The sequence below is a fragment of the Babylonia areolata genome, chromosome 18, assembly GCF_041734735.1.
Source record: "Babylonia areolata isolate BAREFJ2019XMU chromosome 18, ASM4173473v1, whole genome shotgun sequence".
NCBI lineage: Eukaryota > Metazoa > Mollusca > Gastropoda > Neogastropoda > Buccinidae > Babylonia > Babylonia areolata.
In genome coordinates, this window is record NC_134893.1 from 52,059,425 (window position 1) to 52,080,267 (window position 20,843).

Consider the following 20,843-nt stretch of genomic DNA (forward strand, 5'->3'; position numbering starts at 1 on the left):
TAAAAAATCAATATTTATGTCAGCTACATTATATTGTCTTTTTTTTTTGCACTGCATCACAAAAGAAACAATTTTCAATAAGATGATAAAATTGTTCTTGATCTTCAAATGCTCTTACCTTCAGCAAACAGATGACTTCTACTCCACTGACAAAGACTGGGAGTTGATCACGGGAATAATTCATAATGTGTGGCTGTTTTGGTCTTGGTGATGGTATCACATGTTCAAAACCCACAAGTGGCTCAACTGTTTGTGTGTGTGTGAGTGTGAGTGTGTGAGTGTGTGTGTGTGAGTGTGTGTGTGTGTGTGTGTGTGTGTGTGTGTGTGTGTGTGTGTGAGAGTGCGCGTGCGTGCGTGTGTGTGTGTGTGTAAGTGTGTGTGTGTAAGTGTGTGTGTGTAAGTGTATGGCAATGCTGTATGCATATATACATGTGTGTCGCTATCATCAAAGGGGGAAAAGACCAGGGAAACTGAACTGACCATCAGAGTACGATGAGTAAGCAATGTGTACAACTACACCTCTGATGTCGTCTGTGTTTCCAGTGCCAGTTCTATGCCCTGCGTCATCCACCCCTTCTGTGACTTACACATCCTTTTTTCCCCCCTTCCACATCTTCTCCATCCCACCTTTCCTTCTGTGGATCAGCGGGCAACAACACTGACTGATTTTTAGTTCATCGGTTCCGGACACTTTCTGTTCTTGTGCTTTGACAATCCTGCGCCCGATGGTGGACACTTTTGTTTATGTTCAATAGGAATAGTGGTGCTGTATCAATGGTGAGAGAGAGTGTGTGAGTGAGTCAATAAGTTAACTGTGCATGGGAGCAGACATTATGCGTGCATGTGGAACTGAGCGGGGGAGCACGGGCTAGCATTTCTGTGTGTGTGTGTGATCGGAAGTGATTTTTAAATATTTTCTTTTTTTACTTGGATTTCATGTATCTTAATGTTAATGTACTAATTTTATTGGCGTGACATATGTTATGTGCATGCATACGTGCCTACATCCATGTGTGTGTGTGTGTGTGTGTGTGTGTGTGTGTGTGCATTTTACTTATATATACGATTTATTCCCTTGATGTTTTATTAATGTATTGTTGTACAATACCTTATGGTCTTAAAGTTTGTGTGTGTGTGTGTGCGCACGCGCGTATGTCATTTTTAGTAATATATACCCTTTTTTTGTTGGATGTTTTCATTTGTAAATATTGTTGTGCAATACCCTATTGTCTTAACATGAGTATGTGTGTGTGCGGAGGGGGTGTGGGGGTTAGTCTATCGTCAGCTATCGGGAATTCTTATTTGACTAGTTTTAATCTCTTCTTATGTTGCTCATGATGATGTTTATGCTACTATTTACAACAAGACTGTGATTGCACAACTTAAATTTCCATGTGGATTAATAAAGTGTTTCTGATTTGATTTGATTTGATTTGATTAGATGTAAATTCATTTCTGGGTTCTACCTTTATCAACTGCCTGTAATCACTGTGTGAGTGAGTGATGCGATGAGCGTTGTGTGTGTGAGCGATGCGATGAGCGTTGTGAGTGAGCGATGCGATGAGTGTTGTGTGTGAGCGATGCGATGAGCGTTGTGAGTGAGCGATGCGATGAACGTTGTGTGTGAAGCGATGCGATGAGCGTTGTGAGTGACGTTATCTACCACTGACCCAGCATGCTCCTCATCTTGACCCGCTGGTCCTTGCTGATGCGCACACAGGCGCTGTTGTAGACGTCCTGGGCCACCTGGCAGTAGATCAGGTGCAGCATCGTCTTGTTCTCCAGGCGTTCCGACGGCCAGAACACCTGGGAATTGGAGGGAGTGCAGTGAGGAAAGTGAAAACAAGCAATAAGAAAGATGAGGTTTGGAGGAATTCAGTTCTAAGAACTATGGTAGGAAATCTTGTAAAAAAAAAATAAATAAATAAATAAAAGAAGAAAAAAAAAGTGTGGGTGAAAACAATAAGATGTAATTATCTAGAACATATCATCTTTAACTGCATATTGCTTTTAATGCTAAACCTGCAATTTAACATTTTATAATGATTTTATTAAAGCATTTCTTCTTCTGAAATTGTATTTCTTCACATTTCATATTATTTTACAAAGTGAGTGTGTGTGTAGGGGGATGGTGGGGTGAGAAGGGGGGGGGGGCGAGGTGTGTGTGTGTGTGTGTGTGTGTGTGTGTGTGTGTGTGTGTGTGTGTGTGTGTGTGTGCATGTGCATGTGTGTGTGTGTGTGTGTGGAGAGAGAGTAAGGGGACTTGGGTGGATGTGTGGGAAATGTACCCGCACGCTATGTTGTGTTACTTGTGTGTGTGCATTTAGTGGTTGTTGTGTTGTTGTTTTTTTTGTTTGTTTTGTTTTTTTCCAACCCTTGTCATGTTGTGAGTGTGTTGGACTTGGCTGAGGGCAGAGATATTGTATGGGGTGAGTGATGAATGAGCCTGTAGATGCATTCATTTCCAAATGGATGAACACAGATGTATTATATTGCAGTGCACTGCATTGCATTGTATTGTATTGTATTGTTTTGTTTGGAGCAATTCAGTTCTAAGAACTATGGTAAGAAATCTTGTAAAAAGAAAAGATTAAAAAAAAGTATGAGAGGACACTGTTATCAAAAAAAAGACAAATCATACACGACTCAAAGAGAAAGTGAATAACAAAGAAAGCTGGTATCATGGAGCAATTCAGTCTCAGTCTCAGTTTCTCATGGAGCAAACTTACCGGCTATAACACACACCAGTTTGACACTGTAGGTATATGACGTCAAATAATGATCAACTGTCATCCTTCCAACCCTCTGACAGTTGAAACTTGCTGAAATACAATCAGCATACCTTCAAGTGGCGTGATTCGATTTTACAACAAAAAAAAAAAAAAAAAAAGTAGCACAATCTCAAGAGGAAGGAGTCCAGATAAAGACTGGTGACTAACATTCTGATAGGCAGCCTCACTCTTATCAGAGAGACGACAGCCCTCCACTGATGATCATACTCATCAGCAGCAGTCTCCATGTCACACACGAAACAAGAACCCAGTTCCTACAACCCTCAACCTCTGTCAGTCGCACTCACCTCTTTTCGCTGTAGTTTGATGAAGCCTTTTGTACACAAAAGTGTGTCTTCACAAGTGACTGAGAACATTGATGTTTTTGACTTTTTGCATTCATTATCAGTTGTTTCGCTTGTCAGTTTAACGACTTCTCTTTTACGAAGTCCTTTAAGTAATTTCCTGTAACTGTATTTAGAGTTGTTCTGTTGTTGTTGGTTTTTTTTCCTTCCAAATTTCACCCGCATTTTTACCCTCATTTGCCAAGTTTCTCCCAACCCTCCATTCATCCACATCTCCTACCCCTTCTAACCGATAATACTCAGATGTATTCATAAATACTTTAACAAAATGTCTTCAATCACCGATATGTGTGACGGGACATTAAACAAAATTCCTCCTCCTCACCTCTTTTCGGATGTGCAGAGTCCAGGGCACCTTGTTGTACATGAGGAAGTGCTTCCTGTTCTGGGGGAAGAGCTCGGTGATGACCCGCTCAAAGCCGGAGTAGTCAATATGGGGAGGCTTGGGGGGCGCCAGGTCCGGCTCCAGCAGGGGCTGGAACTGCTCCTTGGGCTCGTCCCGCACGATCACCGTGTCAAACTGCTCCTGCACCTCCACCGTCTCCTTCTTCAACACCTTCAGCACTGGTGGGGGGTGCCTGGGGAGTGGGGGCGGAACAGGCTCATCTGGACACGGACACACGCACACACACATTAAGAAGTGCACATACAGGCACAAACACACGCACACACACAGACACACACACACATACAGAGTCAGTCAATCAGAACTGAAAAACTCAGAGATGAACGAGTGATGTTAAAGAGCAAGTTAGAGCCAACAGATGCAGAAAAAATACATGTACAAAAGTAACCCATCAGGAATACTGAACATACACAGCTATAAATTAACACACACACACAAACACACACACACATACACACACAGAGTGCCATACACACACACACACATAGAGTGCCATACACAAACACACACACACAGTGCCACACACACACACACACACACACACATCACCGTAGATTCCACACAGTTCCACATATCGCTTTCAGTTCCACTCTAAAAGAAAACCAAATTACTTCTCTCTGGAACACACCTAAGAAAACAGATGATTCCACAAGCCCTACACTCACCTGTGACAACAGTGGACGCATAAATGCTCTCCATCTCTTGCGAGGTGGACACTGTCGCTGTCTTCTTCTTGAGAGTGTCCGTCGTCTGGACGCTGACGCTCTCTGACATGGGAGGAGGGATTGCTGGGACAGGAGGAGGGGGAGGAGGGGTGGCCTGAGCCTTGTTCCCCCCACCACCCCCCAGTTTGGACTCCAGGAGTTTGAGGGTGGCCGAGTGAGAGGAGCTCTCCACCAGAGACTTTGCCCGGCGCAAGCGCTGATCTTTGTCCTGGGGACAACGTGAGGCTTTTGTTGATGCCGAGTGCTCGTTCAGAGTGTGGTTGTGAGAGACAGAGGGGTGTGTGGGTGTGAGAGAGATGGGTGTGGGGGTGTGTGGGGGTGAGAGAGAGAAGGTGTGGGTGTGAGAGAGGAGAGAGGGAGGGAGGTAGGAGAGCTGGCGCAAGCGCTGATCTTTGTCCTGAGGACAACGTGAGGCTTTTGTTGATGCCGAGTTTTCGTTCAGAGTGTGGTTGTGAGAGACAGAGGGGTGTGTGGGTGTGAGAGAGATGGATGTGGGGGTGTGTGGGGGTGAGAGAAAGTGTGGGTGTGAGAGAAAAGAGAGGGAGGGAGGGAGGCAGGGAGGAGAGCTGGTGCAAATGCTGATCTTTGTCCTGCAGGCAAGATGAGGTTCTCTGGATGGTGAGTGTTCGTTTTGAACATGGGTGTGAAAGACAGGGGTGTGGGTGTAAGAGACGGAGGGACGAGAGATGGCGAAAGCGCTGGTCTTTGTCCTGGAGGCAAGGTGAGGTTTTGTTGATGCCAAGCGTCCATTTTGAGGGTGGGTGTCAGAGAGAGAGGGGTGTGGGTGTCGGAGAAAGGTGTGTGGGTGTGAGAGAGACACAGGGAGGGAGAAGAGGTGGTGCAAGTGCTTATCTTAGTCCTGGAGATAAAGAGAGGCTTTACTGAGAGTGAATGTCATCACGAGAGGAAAAAAAAAATCCACAACCACCTGAATTGGAAGTTTGTATAAAACACAAGCTAAACCACCCCTACTTTGGAGCTGCACTTATTTCATTCTTTTTTTTTCTTTCTTTTTTTTTATACACCTATAGTTGACTTCATCAAGTTTTTGCCACCTTATACATATTAATAGTAGTAGTAGTAGTCCTTTTTTTATGTATTTATCTTCTTCTTTTTTTCTCAAGGCCTGACTAAGCATGTTGGGTTACGCTGCTGGTCAGGCATCTGCTTGGCAGATGTGGTGTAGCGTACATGGATCTGTCCGAACGCAGTGACGCCTCCTTGAGCTTCTGAAACTGAAACATTCAATCCAGTAACAGACTTCAAGTTAAGCTAGCAATGCTTTGATGCTGTCCATTCTGTAAATGTCAACAACATGCAGTTTCTTGAATTACCAAGGTTACAAAATCATCATCATGTCTGTTTACACAAATAAAGTGAAATACGGTCATACACGTAAAAGCCCACTCGTGTACACACGAGGGAACGTGGGAGTTGCAGCCCATGAACGCAGAAGAAGAAGAAGAAATTTTGCTGTCTATCCGTTCCATCCAGCGTGCGTTGACTGAGCGCCGTGTATGTATGAATGTATGTATGTATGTATGTATGCATGCATGTATGTATGTATGTATGAACACATGTATCTCTACAGACAATCGCATTCACCTCGGTGCCTTTCTTCAGAATGGACCTGGGCCCCTCCTCGAAGCCAGGGGGCGGAGGGGGCTTCTGCCACTTCTTCTTGCCGATGATGCGGTTCTCGATGCCCTGGGCCACCTTCTCGTCGATCTCCAGCTTGCCCACGTGCACTTCCTTCTTGTGGACCCCCTCTGTGGGCGGGGGCCACACCACCTGCACACAGTGCTCCTTCATAACAGTACCCTGTCAGTACATGTGTACTGCCTGCAGGCAAATGCAGCGTTGCGTTGCACTGCGCTGTGGTGAGGTGAGGTGTGGTGTGGTGTGGTATTGTGTGGTGTGGTGCTGTGTGGTGTGGTGTGGTGTGGTGCTGTGTGGTGTGGTGTGGTGTGGTTAATGTGCAGTGGTGTGGTGTGATGCATTGCATTGTATATTGTGTTGTGTTGTGTTTCACTAGATTGCACTGAACCGCATTGCCAAGGGAACTAAAAAGATAACTCAAAATGCATTTTTTCCAGTTTGTCACATATCAAACCTGCCTACCACATCAAAAAGATAAATTGGTCCTATCCACACTGTCTCTTGAAACTAGTTTTGTTTATATAATACAGTTCATAATACACACTGCATGTCCAACATCAACACTTATAATTCAATTGCCCAATACCTCCCATCGCAGAAATCAACTGCTAAGCAATTAAAGTGAAGTGTTTTGTCCCATTTCATTTTTGTCATAAAAGAAACCATGACACATCCAACAAAATTATTTTTGATGGAATGTAGAACATCTGCAACTAAAGCAAATGACAGAATCTGAATAGTGAACTTACATTCCACCTTTGGTTAAATTCAGTGTAAAAAGTCACTACCGCCTACCTTTCCAATGCGCACGGTGCGGGCACGACCCTCCTTGTCGCGGATGGTGAAGGTGCCCTTCTCTTTGTCGATCTCCAGCCCTGAGGGGGTGGTGCTCATGGGAGGTGGAGGTGGGGGCACAGGGGGCGGAGGGAGGGGGCTCTTGGGCTGAGTGTGCAGGGACGGGGCATCGCTGAATGCATCTGCGTAGATCTCTTCAGCAGCAGCAGCAGCCGCCGAAGTGGAAGGGAGCGGAGGAGGCGGGCTGGAGGGGAGTGGGGGAGGTGGGTGTGAGGGAAGAGGGGGCGGTGGAGGCGACGATGGGGGCTTGTCCTGTCCGAAGAGGCTGGTTGCAGCGGCAGCGGCGCTGGTGGCGCTGGTGGCTGCAGACCCTCCCTGACTCTGCACCGTGGAGGTGGTGGTGAAACTCACAGTCTTCGTCGTCCTCGACGACCCCTGCACCTGACTGGAGTAGTGCTCGCCACCGTTCTCCAATGCCGCTGCTGCTGCCTGCGCCTCAATGTTCGACTTGATGAACTGAACACGCTTGGGCGCCACCGGAGGAGGAGCGACGGCCGAGGGTCTGGCTGCGGCCATGGCCACGCTCTCCGCCGCTGAGAACTGGAAGTTGCGAGGGGAGTGGAGACTGGTGGCGGTGGCGGTGGTGGCAGCGGAGGAGTTCATGCTGGTGTCAGGGCTGATGGTGTGCGTGGCAAAGCGAGGCGACGTCACCGCCCCTGCCGATCCTGGTGGGGACCCCGCGGTGGGGTGCTGCATCTGCTGCAGCTGCTTCTTGAGGTTCTCCCGCTCGATGGACTGCTTCAGGAGCCGGTTCTCCAGCTCCGTCTGCTGCAGGGCAGCCTGCATGGAGGCCATCTGGTTGACCACAGCCTGGGCCGCCACCTGCTGTTGCTGCTGCTGCTGTTGCTGGGACAGCGCCTGCAGCACCGCCGCCTGCTGCTGCTGTCTCTGCTGGTCCTGCACACCGGACAGAGGACTTAGTGTGATGCTGGGGCTGTTTTGTGTGGGGGATTTATGCCGAGTGGTTAAAGCGTTGGACTTTCAATCTGAGGGTCCCAGGTTCAAATCTCAGTAACGGTGCCTCGTGGGTAAAGGGTGGAGATTTTTCCCATCTCCCAGGTCAACATATGTGCAGACCTGCTTGTGCCTGAACCCCCTTCATGTGTATACGCAAGCAGAAGATCAAATACACACGTTAAAGATCCTGAAATCCATGTCAGCATTCAGTGTTTTATGGAAACATGAACATACCCAGCATGCACATCCCTGAAAATGAAGTATGGCTGCCTACATGGCGGGGTAAAAACGGTCGTACACGTACATACGAGTGAACGTGAGAGTTGCAGCCAAGGAACAAAGAAGAAGAAGTGTGGGGGTGTTTTTTTCCTTGCTTTGCTGAATAATGAATTTGATAATTAATGAATAAAATGTAGTTCTCAGTGGTCTTTTCACAGACTGGCTCTAATGTCATGATATCAGATGTGAATATCGCTGAACAATGAATTTTATGATGATTGAATAAAATGTAGTTATCAGTGTTATTTTCAAAGGATAGTTCTGTCATAATATCAGATGTGAATATCGCTGAATAATGAATTGTATAACGACTGAATAAAACATAGTCCTCAAGCGTTCTTTTCAAAGGCTGGTTCTAATTGTCATAATAATAATAATAATAATAATAATAATAATAATGGATACTTATATAGCATACTATCCAGAAATCTGCTCTAGGTGCTTTTCAAAAACGCCTTTTGTTAACATAAACCATTATATCTATGTTACATACACACACCAAAATGTGACTACACACACACACACACACACACACACACACACACCATATCAGATGTGAATATCACCTTGTTCTTCATTGGAGGATTCATACTGATGAACAGGATGGAGACTGTTATTTTCACCTGTTGTGTGTGATAGTGGATGTGACAGGGTTTCCTCTTTTCACTTGCATGTGATTGCGAATGGGGTGGACGGTGGTTTTCATTTTCACTGTTTGTGTGGCGTTGAATGTGGTCCTCCCTTTTTCATTGTTTGCTGTGATGTTGAGTGTGGTGGTTCTCATTTTCAGTGTATGTGTGATTTGATCATGGTTTGCATTTTCAGTGCATGTCTGATCTAAGTGTGATTTTGAGAGCAGTGTATTGTGCTGTAGTGTATGGTGCTGTATTCCATTGTACTGTCCTTTATTGTATTGCATTGCAATGCATTGCACTGCATTGCATTGTACTGTACTGTGTACTGTACTGTACTGTACTGTACTGTACTGTTCTGTTCTGTATTGTATTGTGTGATCATGGGAAACATTTAAGCACATCCAATTTTATTCGCAGGCAACTCACTTTAGAGTCCATTGATAAATGCACAATAATCCGCTCAAACATGGATTGAATAATAACACATGTGTGTAACATACATCTTACAAAACTTGCACCTTCTGTTTAAGCACAGCAACAAAACAATGAGGTTGGTTGGTAAGGATGATGATGGTGATGACGGTGTGATGGTGTGGAGTGATGGCCTAGAGGTAACGCGTCCGCCTAGGAAGCGAGAGAATCTGAGCGCGCTGGTTCGAATCACGGTTCAGCCGCCGATATTTTCTCCCCCCTCCACTAGACCTTGAGTGGTGGTCTGGACGCTAGTCATTCAGATGAGACGATAAACCGAGGTCCCGTGTGCAGCATGCACTTAGCGCACGTAAAAGAACCCACAGCAACAAAAGGGTTGTTCCTGGCAAAATTCTGTAGAAAAATCCACATCGATAGGAAAATCAAATAAAACTGCATGCAGGAAAAAATACCAAAAAAATGGGTGGCGCTGTAGTGTAGCGACACGCTCTCCCTGGGGAGAGCAGCCCAAATTTCACACAGAGAAATCTGTTGTGATAAAAAGAAATACAAATACAAATACAAATAATGACAACAGATACCGACAGGCGCAATAGCCGAGTGGTTAAAGCGTTGGACTGTCAATCTGAGGGTCCCGGGTTCGAATCGCGGTGACGGCGCCTGGTGGGTAAAGGGTGGAGATTTTTACGATCTCCCAGGTCAACATATGGGCAGACTTGCTAGTGCCTGAACCCCCTTTGTGTGTATATACAAGCAGAAGATCAAATACGCACATTAAAGATCCTGTAATCCATGTCAGCGTTCGGTGGGTTATGGAAACAAGAACATACCCAGCATGCACCCCCCCGAAAACGGAGTATGGATGCCTACATGGCGGGGTAAAAACGGTCATACACGTAAAAGCCCACTCGTGTGCATACGAGTGAATGCAGAAGAAGAAGAAGAAGAAGACAACAGATACCACTGTCACCACTTGTCACCAGCAAGGAGAAAGAGGGGGTCCTCACCATCAGCAGGTTCTGGATAGCGGCCTGTTGCATCGCTTGCTGCTGCTGACTCATCAGCTGCTGCAGAGCCTCTGGAACATCGCAACCCACCAGTGAACCGCAGCACCAGTGACAAAATCAGTCAAGTAAAAACCAGGCATGAATCGATCAGCCAACCGACAAGTCGGCAGGTTAAAGCAAGTGAGCAGGCTCACAAACAAGCAACAACAACAACAAAAAGTACACACACATACGCACGAGCGCACACACACACACACACACACACACACACACACATCTATATATATATATATATATATATATATATATATATATCACACACACACACACAGATATATCTATATATATCTATATCTATCTATCTATCTATCTATCCACCTATCTATCTCTCTCTCTCTCTCTCTCTCTCTCTCTCTCTATATATATATATATATATATATATATATATATCAAGAGAGAGAGTCAGTTCAATCAAACTGAAAATAATTCTTGATAAAACACACTATGGGCACCTGACATTAAATCTAAATATGTACATACCTTATCAAAATCATATTTTGACATGTTCCTATGACTGTTGCCGTGCACTGGACTTTTATGAAGTTTTGGAGCTATATTTTAGCCGAAACTGCTGTCTGGCAATCAATTTCAGACATGCTCAGTCCTCTTCAAGTTGGGGTGGCAGCCCGACAGGGTAACAATCCCACACAGAAAGCATGGCAGATGGCTGCTCCAGTGGCTCCCTTCATGCACACCTTGTTTTTTGGGGTGTTTTTTTTTTTCTCCACTGTTCTCAAATCCAAGAAGGGGTGTGTGTGTACGCAAGTGGGATGAGTTTATGTGTAGCATGAAACGAAATGTTAGCTCATTTTTGACTCACTTGTGTAAACAAAATGAGTCTATGTTTTAACCCGGTGTTCGGTTGTCTGTGTGTGTGTGTGTGTGTGTGTCCGTGTGTCTGTGTGTCCGTGGTAAACTTTAACATTGACATTTTCTCTGCAAATACTTTGTCAGTTGACACCAAATTAGGCATAAAAATAGGAAAAATTCAGTTCTTTCCAGTCATCTTGTTTAAAATAATATTGCACCTCTGGGATGGGCACAAAAAATTTTTAAAAAAAGCCTAATTATATGCAAACTGCATTTACTGTTATATTTTTTGTATTCTCTAAACTTGGCACTTTGACCTCTTATTCTGACACAACAACAAGAGCAGTCATTTTTATCATTTTTTGTTCAAACAGGAACTTCTTTAGCTAAGCATGGAATTTTCATTTATTTTGCAAACGTTTCGGTGCAGATAGTGAAAAAGGGAAATTACTCTGTAATTAATGTTAGGGGACGTAATTTATCACAAGTGAGTCTTGAAGGCCTTGCCTCTCTTGTTTTTTTTTTTATCTAAGCATCAATGGCATGTGATTGTTTTTTTCTTACCTACTCAACATCAAAATATATATAACTTAAGTTACTGTGCTGGAAATGACTGTGCTTTGTGTACTTAACCAAAAGTGTGTATGGAGTGATGACCTAGAGGTAACGCGTCCGCCTAGGAAGTGAGAGAATCTGAGCGCACTGGTTCGAACCACGGCTCAGCCGCCGATATTTTCTCCCCCTCCACTAGACCTTGAGTGGTGGTCTGGACGCTAGTCATTTGGATGAGACAATAAACCGAGGTCCAGTGTGCAGCATGCACTTAGCGCACGTAAAAGAACCCATGGCAACAAAAGGGTTGTTCCTGGCAAAATTCTGTAGAAAAATCCACTTCGATAGGAAAAACAAATAAAACTGCACGCAGGAAAAAATACAAAAAAAGGGTGGCACTGTAGTGTAGCGACGCGCTCTCCTTGGGGAGAGCAGCCCGAATTTCACACAGAGAAATCTGTTGAGATAAAACGAAATACAAATGCAAATACAAATACAAATACAAAAGACAAATTTGTGTGATTTTACAGACAAAATAGATTTGTATCTCGTCATGTCATGTCATGTCTTGTCTTGTCTTGTCCGGTCTTGTCTTACCTTGCTGTGGCTGCAGTCCTGGCGTGAGCTGGGCATTGAAGGCGAAAGCCGGGGACACCATGGGTGGGGCCCCCACGTTGGCGGGTGAGGTCAGACCCAGGCCAAGGTTCAGGTTAGGAGGGACGCTGGTCTGAAAATGATGGGCACACACAGTGGAAAGTGTTCTAAGAAATCCATCTGGTTCAAGCTCGGGGGGGGGGGGGGAGGAGGGTCCTGGGGGGTGAGGGGGGGGGGGTGAGGGGGCACGTTGGTCTGAAAATGATATGCACGCACCATGAAAAATGTATTCTAAGGAATTACATCACACACTGTGCGTAACTTGTTTTTTTCATCTTTTTTCCCGTTGTAGTATTGATATGAAATAAATTTGTAACTGTTGCTATGGTTGTTCTGGTACCCATAGATCAGTTTTCTGATGAGAAGGAAAATCAGCAAAAAGTTGGGCCAGTGTGTGATTGTACAAATGCACGTGAGTACTTAATGTAATGCTCACAGCTGCACACACACACACACACACACACACACACACTTGCATACACACACACACACACACACACAGAGGCATGCACACAAACACACACGACACAAACACTCTAGATCTATTTTTAAAATTTCTAAATGATGCATTCTGTGTAAAAAAAAAAAAAAATATATATATATATATATATATATATATATATATACATATAGTGAGCATGTGTGCGCAGTCATCTGTGCACACACACACACACACACACACACACACACACGTCTGGGGTGGGTCTGTGAACTGGTTCCAATCAATTAAAAGACATGGAACTGCAAGCAATGCCTTGACCATGCTTCAGTAAAGGAATTCCTGGCAGCAGTTCTTGCTAAACTGACAAGACGTTTTCCATCTGTCTCTTTTCAACCTAATAAACACCTGGGCTAAAATTCACGCCCCCAAACCAGAAAAGATGAACCTAAAAAAGCAGACATTAGGAATTTTGTTTTTGGTTTAAATACTCTTTATTTGTTCAATCCGTTTCAGCAAGAAGCACTGAAACACTGAGCGCAATAAGAAGATGTTTTACCTGCTGTGTCTGAACTCCTGGCACACCTTTTCCGCCTCCCTTGATGCGAGAGTGCAGGGACCTGCCCTCGGAGGTCACATCGTCATGCTCATCGAGGGCGTTGTTGAACACACCTTCCACCCACTGCGACCAGTCCGACTGCTCCGAGGTGACAGAGTGAACGTCGGCCATCGTCACCCCTACGCCTTGCTTCTTCCGAATCTGATCCTGCACGGCCGACTTGCGTACACCACCCTGAGGCACGGCCGCCTTCTTGGTGTAGCGCGTGTTCAGCCTGCTAGCCGACAGGTCATGCTCGTTGGGCATCCCTTCCGGAAAGTAGCGCCCGTTGAGGCGGGTGTGAGAAAGGTCAAGGTCATCGTCGTCCTCTGTAATGGTGGAGATGTCCCCGTTCATCACCACCATGCCGTTGACGTGCCCGTTCGGGACATGCCCGTTGGGGACGTGCCCGTTGGTAGTGGTGGTGGGCGGGGCCGGAGCTCGGCGCTTGGTGTAGCGATGGTTCATGCGGCTCTCTGACAGCTCCGAGGTCAGAATGTCCGTGGGCCGCTGGTTCAGTACGCTGGTGGTGGAGAAGCCCATGTCGTCCATGGCACCGTTGGTGTTGCCGTTGGTGGTGGAGGCAGCGGCAGCTGCAGAGCTCTTGCCCTGGCCCGGCGTGACCACAGGGGTGCTCCGCTTCAGCATCTCCGGCAGCGGCCCAGTCAGCACCAGGATCCTCTCCTGCTCAGAGCTGTGGGGCCCCTCACCATGGTGCTGCTTGTGGTGCAGCCGCTCCTGGGTGCGGTCGAAGGAGACCAGGAAGTAGGCCTTGCAGTGGGGAAAGCCCGGGGCCAGCTCCATCTCACTGAGGAGGTCCAGGACGTAGTCGTAGCCCATCAGCTCGTAGCGCTCCACGTCCTCCTGCAGCACCACTGTCCAGCCCTGGGTGTTGTCCACCATCCCTCTGTTTGTGACAGGAATCAGATGGGGGAGGGGGGCGTGGGGGGAAGGGGGTGTGGGGGGGAGGGGATATCGTGTGTATGTACATATTCGCTTTCAACATTTTGCTTTGTTGGGGGTGGGTGATTTTGTGTGTGTGTGTGTGTGTGTGTGTGTGCGTGTAAGTTTGTGTGTGAGTGTGAGTGTGTGTGTGCAATAGCCGAATGGTTAAAGCGTTGGACTTTCAATCTAAGGGTCCTGGGTTTGAATCTTGGTGATGCCTGGTGGGTAAAGGGTGGAGATTTTTCCGATCTCCATGGTCAACATATGTGCAGACCTGCCAGTGCCTGAACTCCCTTCATGTAGAAGATCAACTACGCATGTTAAAGATCCTGTAATCCATGTCAGCATTTGGCGGGTTATGGAAACAAGAACATACCAAGCATGCACACCCCCAAAAACAGAGTATGGCTGCCTACATGGCAGGGTAAATAAACAAAACAGTCATACACGTAAAATGTTAAAAATGTTACATGTTCATCTGTGTATGTGTGCGTGCCTGAAATCTGACTGAATGACACAGGAAACAAATGATGAGCGCCCAATGGCAGCCGTCAGTCAGCTCTACCCAGGTAGGCAGCCTGTTGTGTAAATGACCCCATGTTTGTAAAGCGCTTAGAGCTTGGTCTCCGAACAAGGATAGGCACTATATAAGTATCCATATCAATCAATGTGTGTGTGTGCGCACATGTGCGTATGTACATCTGTGAGTGAGTGTGTTGTGTGGGTGGGAAGATGCATGTGTGCATGTGCTGTGTGGGTGGGTGGGTGGATGGATGTGAGTATGGGTGCATGTGTGTGTGTGTGTATGTATGTAGTAGTAGTAGTAGTAGTAGTAGTAGTTTCCAATTCAACGTCTTTCAACTTTTAAGTGATATTAGTCGAAATGTATGTATGTGTGAGTTCAGGTGGGTTTTTTTTTGTTTTTGTTTCATTTTGACATATTTTGTTTGTTTTGTTTTTTGTTGGTGTGGTAGAATGGAATGCAAAGTAAACTGTGAATATGTGCAGGCTGTAGAAAACATCTCAGCAGTACTTAACAATTCCATTTCTTTCTCCCAATGCTCCCCTGTCAGCCTTCGTTTCATTTTGTTTTAAAATCCTTCCACCCTTTTCCTCCCCTCCCTATTTCTATCTTACAGTTCTTCCCCTCTCTCACTCTGTGTCACCTGTTCTCTTCTTTCTCCCTATCTCTTTATTCTCTTTCTCCTCTACCTGTCTTTTCCTCTATCTCACCCAGAGACATGCCCCCAAACACATACCTCTGTTTCAACAGGTGAGATGCCAGAAGACATGGCCCCCCAAACACATACCTCTGTTTCAACAGGTGAGACGCCTGGAGACATGCCCCCCAAATACATACTTCTGGAGACACACCCCCAAACACATACCTCTGTTTCAACAGGTGAGATGCCTGGAGACACCCCCCCAAATACATACTTCTGGAGACACGCCCCCAAACACACACCTCTGTTTCAACAGGTGAGACGCCTGGAGACATGCCCCCCCAAACACATACCTCTGTTTCAACAGGTGAGATGCCTGGAGACACCCCCCACACACACACACACACCCAAATACATACTTCTGGAGACACGTCCCCAAACACATACCTCTATTTCAACAGGTGAGATGTCTGGAGACACCCCCCCTCCCCCCCAAAGACATACCTTTGTTTCAACTGGTGAGATGCCTGACGACATGCCCTCCCACACCCCCCTAAACACATACCGCTGTTTCAACAGGTGAGATGCCTGGAAACACCCCCCCCCCCCTCGCCCCCAAACACATACCTCTGTTTCAACAGGTGAGATGCCAGAAGACACGCCCCCAAACACATACCTCTGTTTCAACAGGTGAGATGCCTGGAGACACCCCACCCCCACCCCCCAATACACACTTCTGGAGACACACCCCCAAACACATACTTCTGTTTCAACAGGTGAGATGCCAGAAGACATGCCGCCCCAAACACATACCTCTGTTTCAACAGGTGAGATGTCTGGAGACACCCCCCCAAAGACATACCTTTGTTTCAACTGGTGAGATGCCTGAAGACATGCCCCCACACACCCCCCCAAACACATACCGCTGTTTCAACAGGTGAGATGCCTGGAAACACACACACACCCCCCCCTCGCCCCCAAACACATACCTCTGTTTCAACGGGTGAGATGCCTGGAGACACGCACCACCCCACCCCCAAACCCCCAACACATACCTCTGTAAACACGCCCTCCAAACACATACCTCTGTTTCAACAGGTGGGATGCCATCAGTTCCCCAGAGGACCAGGACTCCACGTGCCCTATCATGTTAATGTCTGCAACACACAAACGGCATTCAGGACCTGTCCTTCGTCAGCATCAGACACAATGAACTGACATCCACCACACAGTGAATTCTCTCTCTCACTGTCTCTGTCTCTGTCATGGTCTCTACCTCTCTTGCCTCTCTCTCTCTCTCTGCTATCCATGTCTCTGTCGGTCCATCTGTCTGTCTGTCTGTCTCTCTCTCTCTCTCTCTACCTGTTGTGATCAGTTATTAACCCCATTTAAGCAATGGGTCAAACAAATAAAAACTAAGCTTTCCAGCAGCAGTATCTTAAAAGAGCACAAAACACACAGACATAAAATCAAGTTTATAGCACTCTAAATGACCATAAAACACACTGACTGAAAATTTTATTTACAGCACTTTGAATTGACGGGCGCAATAGCCGAGTGGTTAAAGCGCTGGACTGTCAATCTGAGGGTCCCGGGTTCGAATCATGGTGACGGCATCTGGTGGGTGAGGGGTGGAGATTTTTCCGATCTCCCAGGTCAACATATGTGCAGACCTGCTAGTGCCTGAACCCCCTTCGTGTGTATATGCACGCAGAAGATCAAATACGCACGTTAAAGATCCTGTAATCCATGTCAGCGTTCGGTGGGTTATGGAAACAAGAACATACCCAGCATGCACACCCCCGAAAACGGAGTATGGCTACCTACATGGCGTGGTAAAAACGGTCATACACGTAAAAGCCCACTCGTGTGCATACGAGTGAACGTGGGAGTTACAGCCCACAAACGCAGAAGAAGAAGAAGAATGACAATAAAACACTCAGTCAACCTGGGGGACACAGGGGGGTGGGGGTGGGGGGGCGCAGGTAAAAAAATAGATGAAGAAAGCACAGTCAAACCCTACCAAACCTATACGACACAACCACCACTACTGTCCCCTCCTCATGACCTAAGTAATAATACTTAATAGGGAGTTTGTACCTGACCCTGTCTAGTGTCTTACACTGTGTCACATCAAACTGGTGTAAGCATGAGCCATCACTGTGCTCTTTTTAACCATATTTAAGATGAGATAAAATAAGATAACTTTATTATCTCCAACTAGAGAAAGTTACTCAGGTACATTTTCACAACATAGACAAGTAAACAACATGGAGACCAGAACTGTAAAAAAAAACACAACAGCTATTAGAAATATAACGAAGACACAAATGTAAAAACACCACATACACCGTTTCATACACTCATTCCACACACTGCAGGTATTATCTTAAATGTAAAAACAAAGGATTAATAAACTTTATTTTGAACATAATCATGAGCATACCTACTATATTGCATATTGATTATAGTTTCAGTTTCAGTAGCTCAAGGAGGCGTCACTGCGTTCGGACAAATCCATATACGCTACACCACATCTGCCAAGCAGATGCCTGACCAGCAGCGTAACCCAACGCGCTTAGTCAGGCCTTGAGAAAAAAAAAAGGGGGTAAATAAATAATAGATAAATACATAGGTACATAAAAAAAGAACTACTACTACTAATAATAATATGTATAAGGCGCAAAAACTTGATGAGTCAAGTATAAGCGTACATAAATAAATAAATAAATAAATAATAATTTAAAAAAAAAAAAAATTTTTAAGTAATAATAATAATAATGATTATAATAATAAGAATAACTTTCTTATCTCATAAAGATAAACTGCAATGAACCCAGTACTAAGACACCTCCGCCAGGCCCCGCTCACACTGACCAGCCAACCAACGCATCAACCCTACCCCATGACAGCCACCTACCGTCTGGGAACTTGACCTCCAAAGCCATGTTGGCTTTGCGCTCAATGGCTCGCCACTCCAGGAAGCACGGGGGGTAAACCCGGCTCAGCTGGGGGTCCAGGTTGGCCGACTGCAGGACCTTGTGCTGGCAGATCCACTTGTAGCCGTTGATGCCCACGTCTGACACGTACCTGCACAGCATGGTCACCCCCACAGGCCATGAGCTGAGGGGCTCTGACAGCTCCACGCTTTGAACTTTTGTTGCTGCGCACAGCTCAGCATGCAATCCATCAATGTCCATCAACTGAGTTCACTTTCCGTTTTGTTGCTGCTTCTTGACGGGCGCAATAGCCGAGTGGTTAAAGCGTTGGACTGGCAATCTGAGGGTCCCGGGTTCGAATCACGGTGACGGCGCCTGGTGGGTCAAGGGTGGAGATTTTTACGATCTCCCAGGTCAACATATGTGCAGACCTGCTAGTGCCTGAACTCCCTTCGTGTGTATATGCAAGCTGAAGATCAAATACGCACGTTAAAGATCCTGTAATCCATGTCAGCGTTCGGTGGGTTATGGAAACAAGAACATACCCAGCATGCACACCCCCAAAAACAGAGTATGGCTGCCTACATGGTGGGGTAAAAACGGTCCTACACATAAAAGCCCACTCGTGTGCATACAAGTGAATGCAGAAGAAGAAGAAGAAGTTGCTGCTTCTTCTTCAACAGGAATCGCACGTGAGTCGTGAAGGCTTTGCCTCTTGATTTTACATTGCTGCGTTCTGCCACAGTCCATCCAGTTTCAAACAAGTCTTACTGCATTGATTATGGGTCCACAAAATCCACAAAATGTTCATACTTGCCATGATGGGTCAGAACTGTGGCAGTTGATGGTCAGGTGTTTTTTTAAAGGTGGAACTTTTTTTTTCTGGCCAACTACCTTTAATATGGTGTGTGTGTGTGTGTGTGTGTGTGTGTGTGTGTGTGTGTGTGTGTGCATATTGTGGTGCCCATTTCAAGCATGCAACTCTCAAGAAAAACCAGAACCCCTCCTCTCCAAAACGAAATCAACCACATACAAATCAAGACAATATAGAACACGAATTTCAAGGATAGTATGTTATCTCTTTTTCCAAGGATAACCCTTTTGTTACGATGGATTTTTTTTTTACCTGCCTAAAGTGCATCCTGCACACAGTTTATTTTCTCATCAAAAAGACTAGCACCCAGACCACCACTCCTGGTCTAGTGGACAATGAAAACTCCCAGTCTGTGTATGAGAATGAAACCCATGGACACTGGCTTCCTCGTTTGGTGCATGTCCACAAGGTGACTGCTTCGCGTACTTGAAGAGGGTGCAGCTGGAAATTCTTCGTCTGCGTTAACTCGTATGCACACGAGTGGGATTTTTACGTGTATGACCGTTTTTACCCCGCCATGTAGGCAGCCATACTCCGTTTTCGGGGGTGTGCATGCTGGGTATGTTCTTGTTTCCATAACCCACCAAACGCTGACATGGATTACAGGATTTTTAACATGCGTATTTGATCTTCTGCTTGCATATACACACGAAAGGGGTTCAGGCACTAGCAGGTCTGCACATGTTGACCTGGGAGATCGTAAAAATCTCCACCCTTTACCCACCAGGCGATGTCACCGTGATTCGAACCCGGGACCCTCAGATTGACAGTCCAACGCTTTAACCACTCGGCTATTGCGCCCGTCGCAGCTGGAAATGAAGCTTGTTTCAGTTTCAGAAGGATGGCGTCACTGCATTCGGACAAATACATGTACTTTACACCACACCTGCTAAGCAGATGACTGACCAGCAGCACAGCCAAACATGCTAATCAGGCCTTGAGTGCATGCATATATTAAATTTTGTGCACCTATCAGAGTGGATTTCTACTAAGAACTTTGCCAGAGGACAACTTTTTTTTTGTTACAATGAGTTCTTCTTCAGTTCGCAATGTGCACGTTGCTCTCGGGACCTCGTTTTTATCATCAGCTCTCATAGGCAGTGTATTAGCAGATAAGCATCTTAACCACTGTGCCACACAAACAAAGAAAAAAGGTGACAGTGCAACAAGTGCAGGCTGCTCTTGTGACCTCGTTTTATCATTTCATGCACAATCTATCGGCAGATAAGCATCTTAACCACTGTGCCACACAAACAAAGAAAAAAGGTGACAGTGCAACAAGTGCAGGCTGCTCTTGTGACCTCGTTTTATCATTTCATGCACAATCTATCGGCAGATAAGCATCTTAACCATATGTATTTGTATTTCTCTTTTTGTCACAACAGATTTCTCTGTGTGAAATCAGGCTGCTCTCCCCAGGGAGAGTGTGGCTAAACACTGACAGCACCACCCATTTTTTTTGTTTTTTTTTTTCTGCCTGCAATTTGATTTGTTTTCCTATCGATGCAGATTTTTCTAGAAAATTTTGCCAAGGACAACCCTTTTCTTGCTGCACGGGTTCTTTTACGTGTGCTAACTGCATGCTGCACACGGGACCTCGGTTATCATCTCATCTGAGTGACTTGCATCTAAACCACCACTCAAGGTCCAGTGGAGGGGGGGTGAAAATACTGGCGGATGCCACCCAAACAAAGAAAAAATGTGACAGTGCGACAAGT

The 20,843-nt window shown here is 45.9% G+C and overlaps 1 protein-coding gene across 4 annotated transcripts in view; it reads right to left on the bottom strand.

Moving 5' to 3' along the window:
* The window catches only part of LOC143292884 (unconventional myosin-XV-like), a 237,777-nt gene that overhangs the window by 43,712 nt on the left and 173,222 nt on the right, over positions 1 to 20,843 (bottom strand). For 3 of the 4 annotated variants that reach the window (XM_076603547.1, XM_076603548.1, XM_076603545.1), the window contains exons 28-37: positions 18,233 to 18,402; positions 16,397 to 16,469; positions 13,166 to 14,111; positions 12,111 to 12,240; positions 10,092 to 10,162; positions 6,722 to 7,678; positions 5,873 to 6,058; positions 4,208 to 4,475; positions 3,462 to 3,742; positions 1,671 to 1,806 (exon numbers count right to left, since the gene is read on the bottom strand). In XM_076603547.1, coding sequence (XP_076459662.1) covers positions 1,671 to 1,806; positions 3,462 to 3,742; positions 4,208 to 4,475; positions 5,873 to 6,058; positions 6,722 to 7,678; positions 10,092 to 10,162; positions 12,111 to 12,240; positions 13,166 to 14,111; positions 16,397 to 16,469; positions 18,233 to 18,402 — 3,218 coding nt within the window. The remainder of the gene's footprint in view (positions 1 to 1,670; positions 1,807 to 3,461; positions 3,743 to 4,207; positions 4,476 to 5,872; positions 6,059 to 6,721; positions 7,679 to 10,091; positions 10,163 to 12,110; positions 12,241 to 13,165; positions 14,112 to 16,396; positions 16,470 to 18,232; positions 18,403 to 20,843) is intronic. The other variant, XM_076603546.1, reaches the window with a different exon arrangement.